At 42.6% G+C, this 17,498-nt stretch overlaps 2 protein-coding genes across 2 annotated transcripts in view; both read right to left on the bottom strand.

Moving 5' to 3' along the window:
• Positions 1–6,686, bottom strand: part of myo5aa (myosin VAa) — a 70,230-nt gene extending 63,544 nt beyond the window's left edge. Inside the window, exon 1 of the mRNA XM_061814528.1 lies at positions 6,393–6,686. Coding sequence (XP_061670512.1) covers positions 6,393–6,419 — 27 coding nt within the window. The 5' untranslated portion in view covers positions 6,420–6,686. The remainder of the gene's footprint in view (positions 1–6,392) is intronic.
• Positions 6,687–10,363: 3,677 nt separating this feature from the next.
• On the bottom strand, positions 10,364–16,877 carry LOC133498105 (cAMP-regulated phosphoprotein 19-like). Its single transcript, XM_061814545.1, has 3 exons — positions 16,603–16,877; positions 14,626–14,748; positions 10,364–12,121 (listed from the first exon to the last, which is right to left on the bottom strand). The coding sequence occupies exons 1-3, from the start codon at positions 16,657–16,659 to the stop codon at positions 11,948–11,950; spliced, it is 354 nt and encodes a 117-aa protein (XP_061670529.1). The 5' UTR covers positions 16,660–16,877; the 3' UTR covers positions 10,364–11,947.
• Positions 16,878–17,498: the final 621 nt, after the last annotated feature.

A 17,498-nucleotide genomic window follows, 5' to 3' on the forward strand; every position in this document is an offset into this window, starting at 1 on the left:
TTCACAATACTTACATATATTTATCAATTTATTCATTGCTGTGTATTGCACAATACTTTGATATAGATGGCAAATACCTTTGAATTTATCATTGTATGTTTTGAATGTGTGCATCTTTCATTTATTTTTCCATTTGGTTCTTTGCTTCTTGCTTCTTTTTGGTCTAAAATTTTAATTTTCCACAACAATGTTGTAATAGTCTGGTAATTTTTGTCCAGTCATTTCTTTTGTCCAATATTTTTTAGTATTCATTTCTATTTTGTTATTTTATGTCACTTCTTTAGCCTCGTAATAGGATAATTGGTTAATTAATTTTGAACTTACTATCACAGTATCGTCCAAAATAAAGTGTACTTGCTAAAAAAATTAAATATCAAAATTCAAACGTATTACGGCTAAAATAAACGCTGAAAATCATCAGTGCCAGCGAAAGTGCAGCCTATTGTGACTTATTAGCTACCTCAATCCTGCCATAGACACATTTGATTGTTTCAACTTAACTTGACTAACGTTCCTCGTGGTCTGGGACCAAAACTAACTCACACCCTCCTAAGTCTCTCTAGAAGGTACACGCGCATACACAAAGAGCGTAGTGTACTCCGCCCCGTGTTGGTAGAAGTAACTGACAGAGCGGCTTTTAACATCAGACCAGTGCCAAAGAAAAGGCCCGCAAACACTGAACGCTGTGTTTAAAGGTGCCATTTAGCTGCCCTTAGAAATATCCAATAAGCTGGTGTGGCCACAGTTTGGAGGGCAAGAAAATAATGTGGGCTGTATTCTTGTGCATTCTAATGATGGCTACATAGTAAATAGAAGCGAATATAAGCAATCGCTGACCTTAAAAAAAAAAGATCTGGTCATACATATTTGAGTGGCTTAGGTATCCCCAGGGTTATGTACTAGGACCCTTACTGTTTTTATTACACACTTTCTCAAGCTGTTTGTAAGAGATGTCCAATCACTTTACATACACAGAAAAAAAAAATGATGCATGTGGTAGTGGAACCTGGTAAACTAAGGTCGTGAGATTTTCTGACATCTTGCTTTGGATCATACTTGACAGTAGAGATTAATTCTGTGAAAATGTTGTAAAAAAAAAAAATAAAATCTGAATTATGACAGTTAGAAACAAAAACAAATGAAAAAATACATTGGGGATTTGTTGAAGCCAAAAAGGTATACTTCCAAATCTAAAATGATTGACTTGGCCACCCCAAGACCTTTCACTTTTTCCTCCTGAGGAAGTCCTACGTTGTGTGTTTTGGGCCATTGTCTTATCGCATGATGAAGCGTCTCCCGATTTGTTTGGATGTATTTTTCTATAACTTGTCAGACAAAATGCTTTTGTAGACTCCAGAATTTATTCCGATGCTACCCTCATGAGTTACATCAATAAAACCCTGCCCGGAAGCAGCCATGCAAGCCAAAGCCATGACATTCCCTTCACAGATAAGCTTGTGTTTTCAATCATCAGCAGATCCTTTCTTTCTCCATACTTTGGCCTTTCCATCACTTTGGTAGAGGTTAACATTGTTCTTGTCATTCCATAAAACTTTGTTCCAAGACATTTGTGGGTCATCTCTGAACTTTGCAAAATCCTATCTGGCGTTCCGATTATTTTCGCTGATGAGCGGTTGGAATCTCGTGGTGTGACCATTATATTTCTTCTCTCTAAGTCTTCTCTAAACAATGGCGGTTGGCAGTGATGTCACTAACTGTTTCCTTTGCTAAAATATTCTTAAACAACTTAAAACCGCTCTCATCTGTCCTAACAATTCTGTGATATCCTTCTGTTAAAATACTCCAATCCAAAAATCAAATATTGAACACGTCGCACAACCTCTTCTGAAATCAGACCATTTTGAGGGGCCTGGACTGTTTCCTGCAAGTAAACCAAACCTCTTCCCGCCCAATATAATGCTGGACCAATAGCCAGAAGGGTCTTCCACAACAAAACATGATGACATTTGTCAAACCTCGGGGATGGATGACTCAGCCAGTCAGCCATGCGCGCGCGCGCACGCACGCACGCACACACACACGCACACGCATTTGTGACCCTGCATAACTTGACTGTGACATGCCGACTGCATAAGGTTTTAAGTCCTCTCTCCTTAGTCAATGTCAATAACAAGCAGAAGCAAGGGTGCTAACACAACAAAGATGCCCCAGGGTAAGGACGTGGAGCTTTATCGCTCTTCTCGCTGGTACCAAAACTGCTGCGTGCACACAATGCTTACAAAACCTCATCATTCGTCCTTAATGAGATAATTCAGACTGGATTGTACACGATCAGGATATTAGGGGCTATACTGTCTGGTGAGTATCTTCAAATATATTCTCGTCAGGTCATGTATTCTATTATCAGTCCCGTCAAACCAACAGTCCAGAATTAACAAGTGGTAATTTACTGGAATCAAATTATTGTATTTACATAACTTCACACAGAGTACCAAGAGAGGAACTGTGGTACTGCATGTGCAAGTCTGGTGTGGCAGAGAAATGTGTTAGAATAGTACAGGACATGTATGAGGGCAGCAGAACAGCGGTGAGATGTGCCGTACGTGTGGCAGAAGAATTTAAGTGGAGGTGGGACTGCATCAGGGATCCGCGTTGAGCCCCTTCCTGTTTGCGGTAGTAATGGATAGGCTGACAGACGAGGTTAGACTGAAATCCCCTTCGACCATGATGTCTGCAGATGATATTGTGATCTGCAGTGAAAGCAGGGAACAGGTGGAGGAACAATTAGAAAAATGGAGGTTCGCACTGGAAAGGTGAGGAAAGAAGATGAGCCGAGGTGAAACAGAATATACGTGCATGAATGTGAGGGTGGAGGAGGAAGAGTGACGCTGCAGCGAAAAGAGATAGCGAAGGTGGACGACTTCAAATACTTGGGGCCAACAATACAGAGCAATGGAGAGTGGGGTAAGGAAGTGAAGAAACGGGCCCAAGCGGGGTGGAACAGTTGGCGGAAGGTGTCTGGTGTTCTATGCGACAGAGAGTCTTTGCTAGAATGAATGGCAAAGTTTATAAAACAGTGGTGAGGCCGGCCATGATGTACGGATTAGAGACGGTGACACTGAAGAAACAACAGAAAGTAGAACTAGAGGTAGCAGAAATGAAGATGTTGAGGTTCTCGCTTGGAGTGAACAGGGTTGGATAGGATTACAAATGAGCTCATTAGAGGGACAGCCAAAATTGGATGTTTTGGAAACAAGTTTAGAGCGCGCAGACTTCGATGACTTGGACATGTCCGGAGGCGAGAGAGGGAGTATAAGTGTAGAAAGGTGCTGAGGATGGAGCTGCCAGGCAAAGGAGTGAGAGGAAGACCAAAGAAAAGATTGATGGATATTGTGAGGGAGGACATGAGGACAGTGGGTGTTAGAGAGGATGCACGAGATAGGCTTAAATGGAAAACGATGACACGCTGTGGCGACCCCTCACGGGACAAGCCGAAAGAAAAAGAAGAAGAAAGATTAAATAGAAACAATGACATCTAAGACAGAATCGAGCAAAGTAAATCATTAAGTTGCTAAACTTCACACACCGAAAATAAAATGCAATTTTATTGTATTATTATATTTACTTCCGTTGTCTTTGCATTATATAAATTTATAAATATAAATACAAATTTGAGAGGGCACCTATAGTTTTCAAGGAATTGTATCTCCGAGCCCTGGATCAACGAGTCCCTGCAATTTATCACAGAATAGATATAGTTTTATCCTCCGCTACATTGCAGTTTTTGATTCACGGTTATTCTATATCGCAGATTTTTATTACAGTTGTTATTCTTTAATCTTCTATACACTTTGTACAATACATGTACAAAATTTTTGTGTTATCCTTTGCTCTTGTTACTACAAGTTTTGGAAGTGTTCAATTGGTCCAAACTAAAATGAAGAAACCTCAAGAGGGAAAAACAAAGCATTCCAGCAACCAAGTTACGTGAAATGGAAGTGGAGGAAGTACAACCCGAAATGAGGGAAAGCCTGATCAATGGCTTTCAGAGAGCAAGAGCAAGAGAAATTCCAACTCAGTCGCTGCGGTAACGACTATGTGAAGCTAACCGCTTCTTCTTCTTTTCCTTTCGGCTTGGGTCGCCACAGCGTGTCATCTTTTTCCATGTCCACCTATCTCCTGCATCTTTCTCTCTAACACCCACTGTCCTCATGTCCTCCCTCACAACATCCATCAACCTTTTCTTTGGTCTTCCTCTCGCTCTTTTGCCTGGCAGATCCATCCTCAGCACCCTTTTGCCAAAATACTCACTCTCTCGCCTCTGGACATGTCCAAACCATCTCAGTCTGCTCTCTCTCACCTAGTCTCCAAAACATCCAATTTTGGCTGTCCCTCTAATGAGCTCATTTCTAATCCTATCCAACCTGCTCACTCCAAGCGAGAACATCAACATCTTCATTTCTGCCACCTCAAGTGCTGCTTCCTGTTGTCTCTTCAGTGCCACCGTCTCTGACGCTAACCTGTTTGGTAGCAGGTTTTGTAGTCTATCAAAATACTGACTTTTGACCGGTTTCCTCACACCTGAAGCAAACACAACTTGTCTGTTTTTCAGTGATGCCATTGATATTAGGTCAAAATTACATCTAGAATATGCTGACATTTCTATATATCGCTAATCTTACTGACCCGCTGACTTGTGTTGATATCGGTGCAACGTTTGTATTGATTTAGCTGATGGAACTTCTGTAGCGTCTGAGAAGACATTGCATAAAAGCAACTATGCGTCTGTTCGTGAGAAAAGGCACTTGTCGCACATAACGTCTGTTAACTGTCGAGTAATAATGTAAGAAAAACGGTTCCAAAGGATTGCGTTTGAATTGACAAATGTAGAAATCATTATTTAAACTCAGATTTGTGTTTTATTAAATTATATTCGGTGGAACGGTGGATCAACTGGTAAAGCATTGGCCTCACAGTTCTGAGGTCCCGGGTTCAATCCAGGACCCACCTGTGTGGAGTTTGCATGTTCCCCCGTGCCTGTGTGGGTTTTTTCCGGGCACTCCGGTTTCCTCCCACATTCCAAAAACATGCAACATTAATTGGACACTCTAAATTGCCCCAAGGTGTGTTTGTGAGTGCGGCTGTTTGTCTCGATCTGCCCTGCGATTGCTTTGCAACCAGTTCAGGGTGTACCCTGCCTACTGCCCGTTGACAGCTGGGATAGGCTCCAGCACTCCTCGACCCTCATGAGGATAAGCGGCTAAGAAAATGGATGGATGAATGGATGGATGGATGGATGGATGGATGGATGGATGGATGGATGGATATATTACGTTTGACAGACTGCAGCTCAGGTTGGGACCACCAGTGGAATTTAGTGGTGAGCGAAGTACAGAGGCCCCTTCTCTAATTTTATCTAGTCTGAGCAGTTATATTATCAAGAGTCACATAATTTTTACGAATGACAAATTATAGAAATAGAGTGTCGGCCATGGAAAAAAAAAAATCTATACCCCAAAAGGGAATACAAAACTATTTGCCTATTTGGAAGGGAGTAGGGGTACAAAAACAAAAATGATTGGATGAAATTGACCAAACATTACAAGACAATGTGGGGGATGAAAAAAATGTCTTAAAAATACATAAATATTAGTGTAAGAAATGCAGTACAAAAAATATTAGGGGGGAAACAGATTAAGAATAATGGAACATGATAAAAGTATATTTGGAAAATGCCCCCCAAAAAAGATCATTTGGAAAATTGATATAAATATTGTAAAAAAAAAAAAATGCAATGACAAAATACCGCCGCCAACTGTTCTAGCTTTCGTCACACGTTTGTCACCTTGCAAATCCTGAATGTGTCAAGGCCCCGCTCTCATTCTCTCTCCACAATCTACGACAACAACAAGCCAAGGATGCTGCCATGAGCGAATGTGACGCTTTTCAGCATCATCCCATCGAGACCCAAACAGCACACACCGCTTACAAAACTCCTCACGCTCACTTTATACGAGATAAAACGTCAACGAGAATCACGTTAATACTATTAATTGCAGTATTGAGGTGGGGGTGGGGTGGAGGAAACCTGCGTCTCCATGACGGCAGGCACCGCCTTTGCATCAGCTTGCCCTTAACGCCACATAAAGGCCGGCTATGAATGATGTATTGGAGGTTAATTTTTTTTTAATTAAAATAAATCAGGATTATACCGAATCGTGGAGTTATGATAAAGCTGAATTTGGAGTTATTTTTACGCTAGAAAAGCTGGTGCATTAGCAACGCCTTTGATACATCTTAGTTTAGCAACTCATCGGTGTCCGCTAGTTCAGTGCCGTTTTCATTCATTTGAGCCGCAAAAGACACATTGAACGAGGAGTCCAAATTCAACGGAAAGCAGGCCTGGCTGGCGTTCACTCGTCTTCGCTTACCTTCGTGTACAGCTCCGACGATGCCATGACAGCCGCTACCAGCTCACGCCAATCTGGGCTAAAAGTCGTCCTCCCGTCCGAGGTGCACCAGACTCTTCGCGTGCTCTCATGAGGGGGACCACGTCCACGTTTGGGGGTTGTGTGTGTGCCGGGGTGGACTCAGAGAGGGGATGTGTCCCTCGTGGACATGATAAAGCCGAAAAGCAAGCCGGAGCAAGGCTACTGAGTGTCGGCTATCTCACTTTGCATTCTGGGTATGATGGATGAAATGAATCAGCCTCAACAACAACACAAAAAAGCCGAGTAAGAGGATTTCTCGTGGGGAAACAGCGACGCCAGGTGTCAACGGGCCGAACTACAAGTACAAAAGGCACACTTCAGTGGTGCGTTCAGATGCGAATTTCCCAGGACACCCTTGTAAAAGGGAATTTTAATCTCAATTTATTTTATTCTCTTGCTACATAGATATATTAAAAAAAGGAATACATTTGTTCCGTTATTACTCTCGTGACTCAAAACCATTGAAATTAATGGAAATGCCATTATTGATCTGTCATGGCTGTGTGGATAGACACAGGCATCTGCTTATCCTTATTAGGTTCACTGGATCTTAACTGATTTTATGTATTACTATACCAGGTGCCATCAACAAAGCCTCTGCATCCAAGTGATCTAAACCCTATGGAGGAGTGAGTCTCTGTGTTCTCTGTGAATTTGCCTCCAGGGCTTGCAGCCGCTCTAGTGTGATGACGGAAAATAAAAATACATTCGAGGCATAAATTATATGACTACTCATACTATATATCAGGCAGCACACTGGCGCAACTGGTTCGAGTGTCTGCCTTACAGTTCTGAAGACTGGGGTTCAAATCCCAGCCCAACCTGTGGGGATTTTGCCGGTTCTCCCCGTGCCTGCGTGGGTTTCTCCAGGCACCCCAGTTTCCTCCCACGTCCCAAAAAAATCATGCATTGATTGGGTACTCAAATAGCCCTTCGGTGTGAATACTTGTTTCTATGCACCCTGCGATTGACTTTCAACCACTTCAGGGTGTACATCGCGTCCTGTCCAAAGATAGCTGGGATAAGCTCAGGTACTCCCGCGACCCTTGTGAGGATAAACAGTTGAGACAATGGATGAATACGCACTCAACTCAGTATGTCCTCATTAGTGTTTCAGGTAAATGGAAGCCGTATCGGGGCTGACTTTACAAGAAGCGTGGACACATACAGTACAAGCATTCATAATCAATCTATGGACAATTTAGGCCTCAATCGACCTAACATTGATGTTTTCGGAATGTGCTGCCCAATTCGATGCTGATCCGTTTAGGACTCCATAGGTCAAATTCAATAATTAGAGGATTCAATATCCATCCATTTTATTAGCCGCTTATCCTCACAAGTCACGGGAGGGGTGGAGTCCATCCAACTGTCAACGGGCAGGAGGTAGGGTACAACCTGAACTAGTTGCCAGCCAATCACAGGCCACATAAAGACAAACAGCCGCACTCACAATCACACCTCGGGGCAATTTAGAGTATCCATTTAATTTTGCATATTTTTGGGATGTGGGAGGAAACTGGAGTGCCCGGAGAAAACCCACGCAGGCACGGGGAGAACATGCAAACTCCACACAGGTGGGTCCTCAGAACTTTCCAGCTGCTCCACCGTGCCACCCAAATTCAATAATTACAGGATATTCCATGTTTTTTAACGGGAGCACCTCGTATTTTATGACTGACAAAAAAAAAGAGTGAAGATTGGGGTGGTTGTGAGGAAGGGGCCTTTAAACGTTTGTGCAAAACTATTTTATTTACATAACAAAATGGCACAAATTAACATGGAGGGCAGGCATATACATCCACAGCTCAGATGCGCACTGTGATTTTGCAAAATCTGGAGGTAAACTATCTACAAAGACCCTGGTAAAGCAATCAAAGTGTTGGTGCAAAGATACTTTCTTCCTATATTTAAGCAAGGGGGTAGGAGAATCTCTGAGCTGACAGGGAGTGTGCAGCAAACACAGCAATTAAGCAATAGCGGACAACTTTTCTACTCCTGGGGAGGCTAAACACAGTATCTAATGGCCTCAGCCCAGGATTTAGCCCCTGGATTGTTAGGCTATTTTAGAGTCACAATTATTTTCCCCTTCTAATTAAACACCTAAAAAATAATTTAAAGATTTTTACACATGGATATGCATCTTAGTGAAAGTGTATGCATTTTCTGAGTTTTTAGACCACAGACAAGTTTCAGTTTATTTTTGACAAACCGGCATAGAGGGAAGATCTGACATTTAAAAATACAGCTCACACTTGGACTAAATGTAGTTGTAGTTTGCGAGAGCCGAGTTTCTCTTAAAGGTGTAAGTCCCATCTCGGGGTAACCCAACCCCTCCACCCACCTTTAACAACTACTCACACCAGATGCATGTGCTGTTCTGATATCTAGATTGTCTCATTTCCAAACCTGCCACAACACAGGATGCATTCAGAAATTGTCAAGTCATGATCCAAGCCACTTATCCTCACAAGGGTTGTGGGAAAGCTGGAGCCTATCCCAGCTAGCTTCAGGCGAAAGGCGACTACACCCTAAACTGGTCACCAGTCAGTCGCAGGCCATATATCGACACCATCACTGAGCGGGAATCGATCCCACGCTGCCCGCACCAAAGGCAGATGTGTGTACCACTACACCATCAGTGACTCTTTGTCAGAATTTCGATCTGATATCAACTTGTAAGAGTGCAAGTGCTCCAAGATGTAGAGCATGCTCCCTTGATTTCAGTCTACAAACGATTGTTGCTCGAACAACTTCCTTGGCCGTTCTGCCTGACCCCATGACTGCAGAGTGTGCTCCAGCACTTCCAGTGTGGCGCTATGAATAACCGAACAGCACATTTGGGCAATGCTGAGTTTTCAAACGGTTCAGAGTGCACCCGATCGTGCTCACGGTGCATTTCTAAACACAACTATCACGCGTCCCAGAGCCTGGTAAATACGAGCCAACGAGCAATAAACACAAACTGCCGATATTGTTCCTTGAAAACAACTTTCTTGCCCTGTAAAGATTGTGTCATTATTTAGGCTGACCACATTTTGAAAACACAGAATTTTTTTTTTTCCTGTTTTAGGTTGTAGGCTCACTATTACACCATTTTACCAGAAATGCAGGTGAACTCACGAAATTTTCAAAATAAAACTCATTTTGGACTGATGACAAGTACAATAATTCTTATTCAGTCACTGTGCGACACAGTAGCGCTCTGCACCCCAGTTCGTCGGGACCCGCGACCAACACAATCCCCAAAAGGTTCACTGACTAACTTCCCTGGTAAGACAGAAAAAAATGCTCCTCTGACACTAGTTGCACAAATTAAACATGAAATTTAGGTGGATATGTCGAGACCACAATGACAATCAAAGGTTGTTCATTTTGGTTTGAAGCAGCCATTATGGTCAAAAATCAGGGCTCATACTTTGATGAAATTTAAATAAGGAATTTGCCCAATCGGAAGCAAGTGTACTAGACAGCTTGCAAAATTGCCACGCTTTCTTTTTTTTTTGTCATCTAAAACAGGCAGTCCATGGGGTCAAAGTTCAATGATCATCTAAAAGAGGGGCACCAGGTTGCAGTTATAATCATCATGATTTCAGTCCAGTTATTTGGAGCATATTGAGTAATGCATGAAGACGTCTCAGAATGATTTACAGTCGATTTCTGTGGTGTATAGAGCTATCTTACTTAACCCCAAGCATGATTTAAATGTGCAGTGCATCTGGAAAGTAATCACAGCTCTTCACGTTTTCCCGCATTATGTTCCAGTTTTAATCCAAATTGACAAAGAAAAATAAACCTCTAAAGTCTACACATGAATTTTTTTTTTTTTTAAATTTAGTTTAGGAGTCATGCTGTAAATGTGGAAAAAAAGCACTGTGAATACCCTAAAGATACACCACATTCACATTGAATGAAATTGGAGTATATTTGCTTCTTTATTAGTTTATATACAGTGTGCGCAGATGTAGTGAGTAATGACAATGTAAAATGGAACCTCAGTACATGAACAATATCTTCCCAACACTGTTTGCGAACCGAAGCGACTTTTCCCATTAAAAATAGAAATAATCAGTCCATCCGCTCCAGCCCCAGAATAAAGCAAAACCATACAACCGGTGTCGACACCCAGAATCAAGCGCGCACCAGAGGCCGTGGATAGACTGGTTGACGTGAGTGGACCTGGCCAGGAGCCCCCCCGCCCTTCCTTGACCAGTCTGTCATCTTTGTGGAATTTCCCCCAAAACACGGAATGAGCACTTGAAACACTTACAAAATCCTCCACGACAAATAAATACAGGATGAAGAAAAAAAAAAAAAAAAAAAAAGAATACTGACATACATGGCTTATTCTACTATTTAACCTTCTCACGAATGTTCCATTTGCACTATTTAAGTTGAGTTTTTAAGGCAAGTGACGTTATTTGAAACGTCAGTTATTTTTACACCGACATGAGAACCCTTCAGAATCCATGGCCTGTACGAGCTTACTGGGGGATATCTTTGACTGAACTTGGGAGACCCGGGGGGGTTCCCCAAGCAGCAGAAAAAATAGAAAAGTTGTACTGTTTTACACAAATTTGAAGGCATTTTTGATAGGATATAATACAGAAATCTTCCCCAAAACACTTTTTTCCCTGACCCAAAAAAAAACATGATTTCTCCATATCCCATTATCTGACGCTCAAAATTCTTGGTGGGTGTACATGGGTTTAGGTCTCTATTTCAAGCAGACTGAGGATTTTTGGGAAATCTTGCCATGCTGCCACTTCAGCATGGCAGAAATGCCCAAAGCTTTGAGTTCCATTGAGAAATGTTTTGTTGAGGGAGAAAAGGAAATAAAAGCATTCAATTTCGTGAGGTATGTTCATATCGACACTTAACTTTCTTTGGGAGGCATTCCTCAGGGTTAATTTAGAGCAAAAAAAAAACAAAGATGCAGCAAACAACATTCTGAGAAAACTGAGCGTTTCACATCAATGGAAAAGACTGCTCATCAACTGAAGCTTAGTGCCATAAACTATACAATATTTCGATGTGAACTGAGGTTCCATTTTCATAAAGTTTGGAATCTGGGGAGGAAGTAGAGTTCTAAATTTGGGGGAGACCCTGGATTAATTAAGAGAATACACCCATTGATAATACAAACTGGATTTAAAATGCTAAAAGGCTGATGACTGCCCCCAAGCCTAACAAAATGAAATGTACTAGTATATACACAAACACACACTCCCACGCCTTGAGGCATTTAGCCCTCGTTGACGTGCTGTCATTCAGTGTATCTTACATGAGAAGAAAAGAGACAAATGGAAATATACACGGCAATGAGGGTGTGACACAAGAGCTGGGTATGTAGCCAGTGGAGTCGAGGGAAGGTAAAAGAATTTGAAAGGGAGAAAGACATTTCCTGCTGAGTGGGTAAACAGGGGGTCCTGTGAGGGGGCAGGAGAGGTCATGTTACAAGCTCGTGATAGGATGGGGGTGCACACAGCGAGCCATCAGCCTGCCAGTTTACTGGCCACGAGGGAGGGTTTCCTCTGGGGCAGGTCCTGGGGTGTTGGGATGTGGTCCCCCGTGATCTCGGTCTTCTCGGGTGCCGCTGCTGTCGGCAGCTGCTTGTTCTTTATCTTGGCTTTGGCCATGTTGTAGTCGCCCGAATCAAAGTACTTTTGCTGTTGGACAAGAGGGACATCAAAATCAGCAACAACGCCAATTCCAAACTTTAGAGAAAGTATTACACAATACAGATTAAGCCCTAATAAAGCCACACTAAAATGAAAAAATATATATACTGGTTTAAAGTTTAAAATTATAATCAGCAGCATGGTGAAAAAATGCTTAGCAAGCACGTCCACCACACAGTTCTGAGGTTGGAGTTTTGAACCCGGGCTCCAGCCTCGCTGTGCTTCATGCTCTAGTTACACGTGTAGTTTATGAACTACAATTACAGTCCAGCTCAGCCTCTGGTCAGTGGAAATCGTTGCTCGCGTTATGCTTTTGGCAGACGGATCAGCTGGTAAAACGATGGCCTCACAGTTCTGAGGACCCAGGTTCGATCCCGGCCCCACCTGTGTGGAGTTTGCATGTCCTCCCTGTGGCAGCGTGGGTTTTCTGCAGGCACTCCGATTTCCTCCCACATCCCAAAAACAACATGCAATATTAATTGGACACTCTAAATTGCCCCAAGGTGGGATTCTGAGTGCGGCTGTTTGTCTCGATGCGCCCTGCGATTGGCTGGCAAGCAGTTCAGGGTGTACCCCGCCTCCTGCTGGTTCACAGCTGGGATAGGCTCAAGCATTCCCCGCGACTCTCATGAGGATAAGGGGCAAAGAAAATGGGTGAATGGATGCATTTGGCAGTACGGTGTTCACCTGTTATTCGCGGGCATTATGTTCCTTACACCACTGTGAATAACGAAAATCTGCTAATAATGGATGCAGTATTAATATACCTACCTTTATGTGCACAGTTGTGGGACATGTCCAATGAATTACACTTGTGAAGTACATTTGAACACACTGGTGACACTCTTAGCATGTATGACAGCACGTGTTTTAGCGTGTATTCAAGCTATCATATGATGGTGCTCACGAGGCAGTGAGGAACAATTGCATTTCACATCTGTAAGCAGAAGCAGCTTATCTTGCCCCACACATTATTGCCCGTGTAGGTAGGTCATTACTGATAATGTTGTTTAAAACTAAAATTAGCACACCACAGCAAACAGAATAGCATAACTTGAAAATAATAAAACAAAAGAATGACAAATAGACACAAAACATGCACTTTAAATGCTATTCACATGCTCCAAGCATGCTTTGCGGGACCAAGGACCTCTATAGCGCCCCCCACATACTTCCTATAGGCTCTGAATGTTTTGTGGCTATCCTGGCTAACATGCCTCTGCAACATCACATGGACATTGGGGACACTACCTCTGGATTGGGAGAATGGAGTTATGCACCATAGTACCAGAGTGTGTGTTCCAACTGAAGGGGATCACACGTTTCAGACTCCCTGGTAACGTCTATTCCAGTGATTTCTAAACAGTGTGCCGGGGTACATTAGTGTGCCGTGAGCGCTCTTCAGGTGTGCCGTGGGAAGTTATCCAAATTTTATGTAATTGGTAAAAAAACAAACAAAAAAAAAAACACGTATTCCAAGAAATAATGTATCTTTATTCATCTATTTATGCCAGTGAGGCACAATGACAGACAGAACAAAAAATCATCTTCTATTAGATGGCAGGAAGTACATACAGTAATTAATCGATCCATTTTTGGTGACATTTACTTTTGTTGGTGTGCTGTGGGATTTTTCAATTGTAAAATATGTGCCTTGGCTCTATAAAGGAAATCACTGGTCTTTTCATGAGTTCTGGAATGAATTTCTTCCACAGCACATCTGAGCTCTCCCTTAGAAATAGGTGAAAAGCTCTGTCATCTGGAAGGGGCTCAGAGTGGACCCGTTGGCCATTGAGAGGCGCCAGATAATGAGGTTCAGGCATCTAGTTAGGATGGCCCCTAGACGCCTCCCTGGTGAGGTGTTCTAGGCAAGTCCCACCAAGAGGAGGCCCCGGGGATGACCCAGAAACACTGGTGAGACGATGTCTCCTAGCTAGCTTGGGAATGCCGCCTGAACCTCCCGAAAGAGCTGGATAAACTCGTAGGAGAGAGGGAAGTCGGGGCTTCTCGGTTTCCATGTGCCAATATTCAAATTTGTAAAATACTCGATATGTTTATTTATCTGCTGTAATCATCAAAATAAAGTAAAGTAAAGACTTGAAATATTTTACTTTGTGTGGAGTGAAATACAAAAGTTTCTTTTTTGGAAAAAAATTATTGAAATAAATGGACTTTCCAACAATGTTTAATTTTTTTGGCACACACCTGTATAGTTCTGAGTGGACAATAATAGTGTGCAAAGAAAAACCTCTTTAAATACTGTCTCTGGTGTAACCAAAGACTTTTTTTTCAAACCGTGATTGTTGTCCTTCCTATTTATGCACATTAAGTATGATGTCAGTCTTTACACACACAACCCATGAGAAGTACTATAGAAAGCAACAATAAAACATGAAAACACACGCAAAAATGATAGGAAATATTCTATATGAGATTGATAACTTTTAGTACTGCACCAAAATTTTAAATGCAAAGATAAAAAGAATATTTACCCCCTTCTGAAGCCGTTTACGAAGCAGATCTGAGCCCCCAGGTTTATTCCCCAGATTTGGGTATCTGGCTTTCAGTTTGGCCTCTTCTGCTTTCTCTGGATTGATCATTTTGTCCTGAACCTCCTGAAACATAATCAAAAACTATCAAATGTCTCAAATAAAGCAAGAGCCTTGAGTTATAGACCCTGTAAAGTAATTTTGGAGAATAATTTAGCACTCAATTCTTGTGCTGTAGCATTAAACACTTTTTCACCATCTCAGTTGGCCCATCGAGACACTATCTCGTGTTCTGGCACCATTCGACCCTTCCGCACTTTACAAGTGTCGAGCACCATTTCATAATAGGGTATTCAGCGCGCTTCCTACTTTTTGACCAAAAACTTGGTCGATTTCTAGCACGAAAGCGTGAAATTATCCATAGAACTTTGCCTATAACATGAAAAAAATATATATCTTCCCTGGAGTGTTGTGCTTTGTTATTTGGGCTTCAGTTTCTCTGCCATGTGCACCCATGTGCAGTGCACATAGCAAGGCAGCGGTCAATTGCATGGCTCTGCCCCCCTACACCAGTGGCCAGAGTTAGCAGCTGCCAGTGTTGCGGCTCGACAGGATTAGGGTCGTCAGAGCTGGAGGAGACGATATATATATATATTTATATATATTTTTTAAAATCATGCAAAGAAGTCATTGCAACACGCTGCTGTGAAATTGGGCGGCCACGATTCCAACTCCTGTCTGATTTTCAACAGTGACAGGGGAAGGGAAAAAAATGTTCTGGCATCGTTCATAATACTGGGGCTTAGCAACTGCCTGGTCGTCTCTCTGCAGCCTTCCTGAGAGCGTCTGATTCACACTGAACAAGCAAGAAGAGAAGGCCCAATTTTGATTGACAGCTGAAAGTTCCAAGCCCCGTGTTTTGTTTTCAGTGAATGTATCAATTCTTCACCATTCTGAAGCCTGATTTCATGTACGGGAACTGTTTTGTTTTTATTCCATTTGAATTTAGCATGCTCACTCACAGGTTACACCCTATAATTGGATTTTTTTCCAGAATTTTTTGTGCATGAATTATGAATAACTGGTTTGATGATCATTGTTTCCCAAAGTACAAGCAGGTTATCAAATTTCTTATTTAAATTAAACACAAAAGCTTTCATGAATAACTACTGGAAAAAAAAGATTTTACAGTTAAGGTTGATGTCAAAGGACTTTAAAAAATTAATATCAATTGAGGAGTTTCACGTAATATTGAAGCGCTTTGGGATCATAATTGGACTATTTAAATATAGGGTTTAGTTAGCAACATAGCCAATTATAAAGATTGGGGGCGGTTACGTCTACTATTCGAGAATCTTTGCTCCTCACGGCGGTCTTGGATCTAAACAACCACCGCCAATTGTGAGCAACATTTGAACAGTGAGTCAAAAGTAATATCTGACCGATAGATGTTAATATTTGCTCGACAATCTCTTTAACGTGTACCAAACTAGCATTTGCATGAGGCTATCTAGCATCATTCCGACAGCTACGGCTACTGTCAAACGCCCCCTCTGGCGTGGGTTCAAAGTAAAGGGGCCAGTTTTTTCGAAGGACATCTACGGGTATACAAACTATTTGTGACTTGACTGAAGGCGAATTCATTTTTATCAGCCATCAGCTGTCTGCACGGGCGGGACCGTGTTAGCGCTCAAGCTAACCGTTTTTTCCAGAATGTCACGACAGCAGGTTAGCTTGCTAACATTAGCACGCGTCGCCCTCCGCAAGGAACTGCAGGCAAGCATTTACCTCACCAGAAGACCAAGTCTGCCGATATCATTACATTATACAACGTAATAAATCGATACTAACATGGACTGTGACTATGTTAACAATGGACGACCTGGAACGGGCTCCCTTTAAGAGTGAAGCTAGCACTCGCAACAGAGTCAACTGCGCTCCCGCCTATTTCCCTCCTGCATAAAGGTTCACAATGGATACCTGCTCTTCCGCCAGCGTCTCCTCAGACGTCGGGACGTCTTCGTTTCCGTCCGACATTGGTCAGTGTTCGTGTCGCCTTCAAGCAAAAGGTCGGTCAAGTGGCTGGCAAAAGGCCTCCCTGACTAACTGAGCCGCCGCCGGGATCCCGCTGCTGTCTCCGGGTGATGCACTGGAGGAACGGGCGCGCGCTCGCAGACCCCAACGTCACTGGCGGAGACACCGTGCGCGCTCTCGCAGATGAGACTACGTCACTGGCGGAAACACCGTACGCGCGCTCATGGCTTGGTCGAGGGCGCGCGTGGGACGGGATTTAAAAAAAATGTGTGACGTACCGGTAAACTGCATCTTGAGGCCAAAAATCAAGACACAGAGTAGGCACATAAAAAAAAATCCTCAATTTATAACTATATACACACACACACACAGTGAAGAAAATAGGTATTTGAACGCCACTCCACTGTCAGAGATAATCTAAAAAGAAAAATCCAGAAATCACAATGTATGATTTCTTAATTTATTTGTGTGATACGGCTGCAAATAAGTATTTGAACACCTGGGAAAACCAATGTTAGTGTTTGGTACAGTAGCCTTTGTTAGCAATTACAGAGGTCAAACGTTTCCTGTCGTCATTCACCAGGTTTGCACACACGACAGGAAGGATTTTGGCCCACTCCTCCACACAGATCTTCTCTAGATCAGACGGGTTTCTGGGCTGTCGCTGAGAAACACGAAGTTTCAGCTCCCTCCAAAGATTTTCGATTGAGTTTAGGTCTGGAGACTGGCTAGGCCACGGCAGAACTTTGAAATGTTTCTTACGGAGCCACTCCTTGGTTTTCCTGGGTGTGTGCTTTGGGTCATTGTCATGTTGAAAGACCCAGCCACGACCCATCTTCAAT

This window comes from Syngnathoides biaculeatus, chromosome 3 (assembly GCF_019802595.1).
Source record: "Syngnathoides biaculeatus isolate LvHL_M chromosome 3, ASM1980259v1, whole genome shotgun sequence".
NCBI classification, from domain to species: domain Eukaryota; kingdom Metazoa; phylum Chordata; class Actinopteri; order Syngnathiformes; family Syngnathidae; genus Syngnathoides; species Syngnathoides biaculeatus.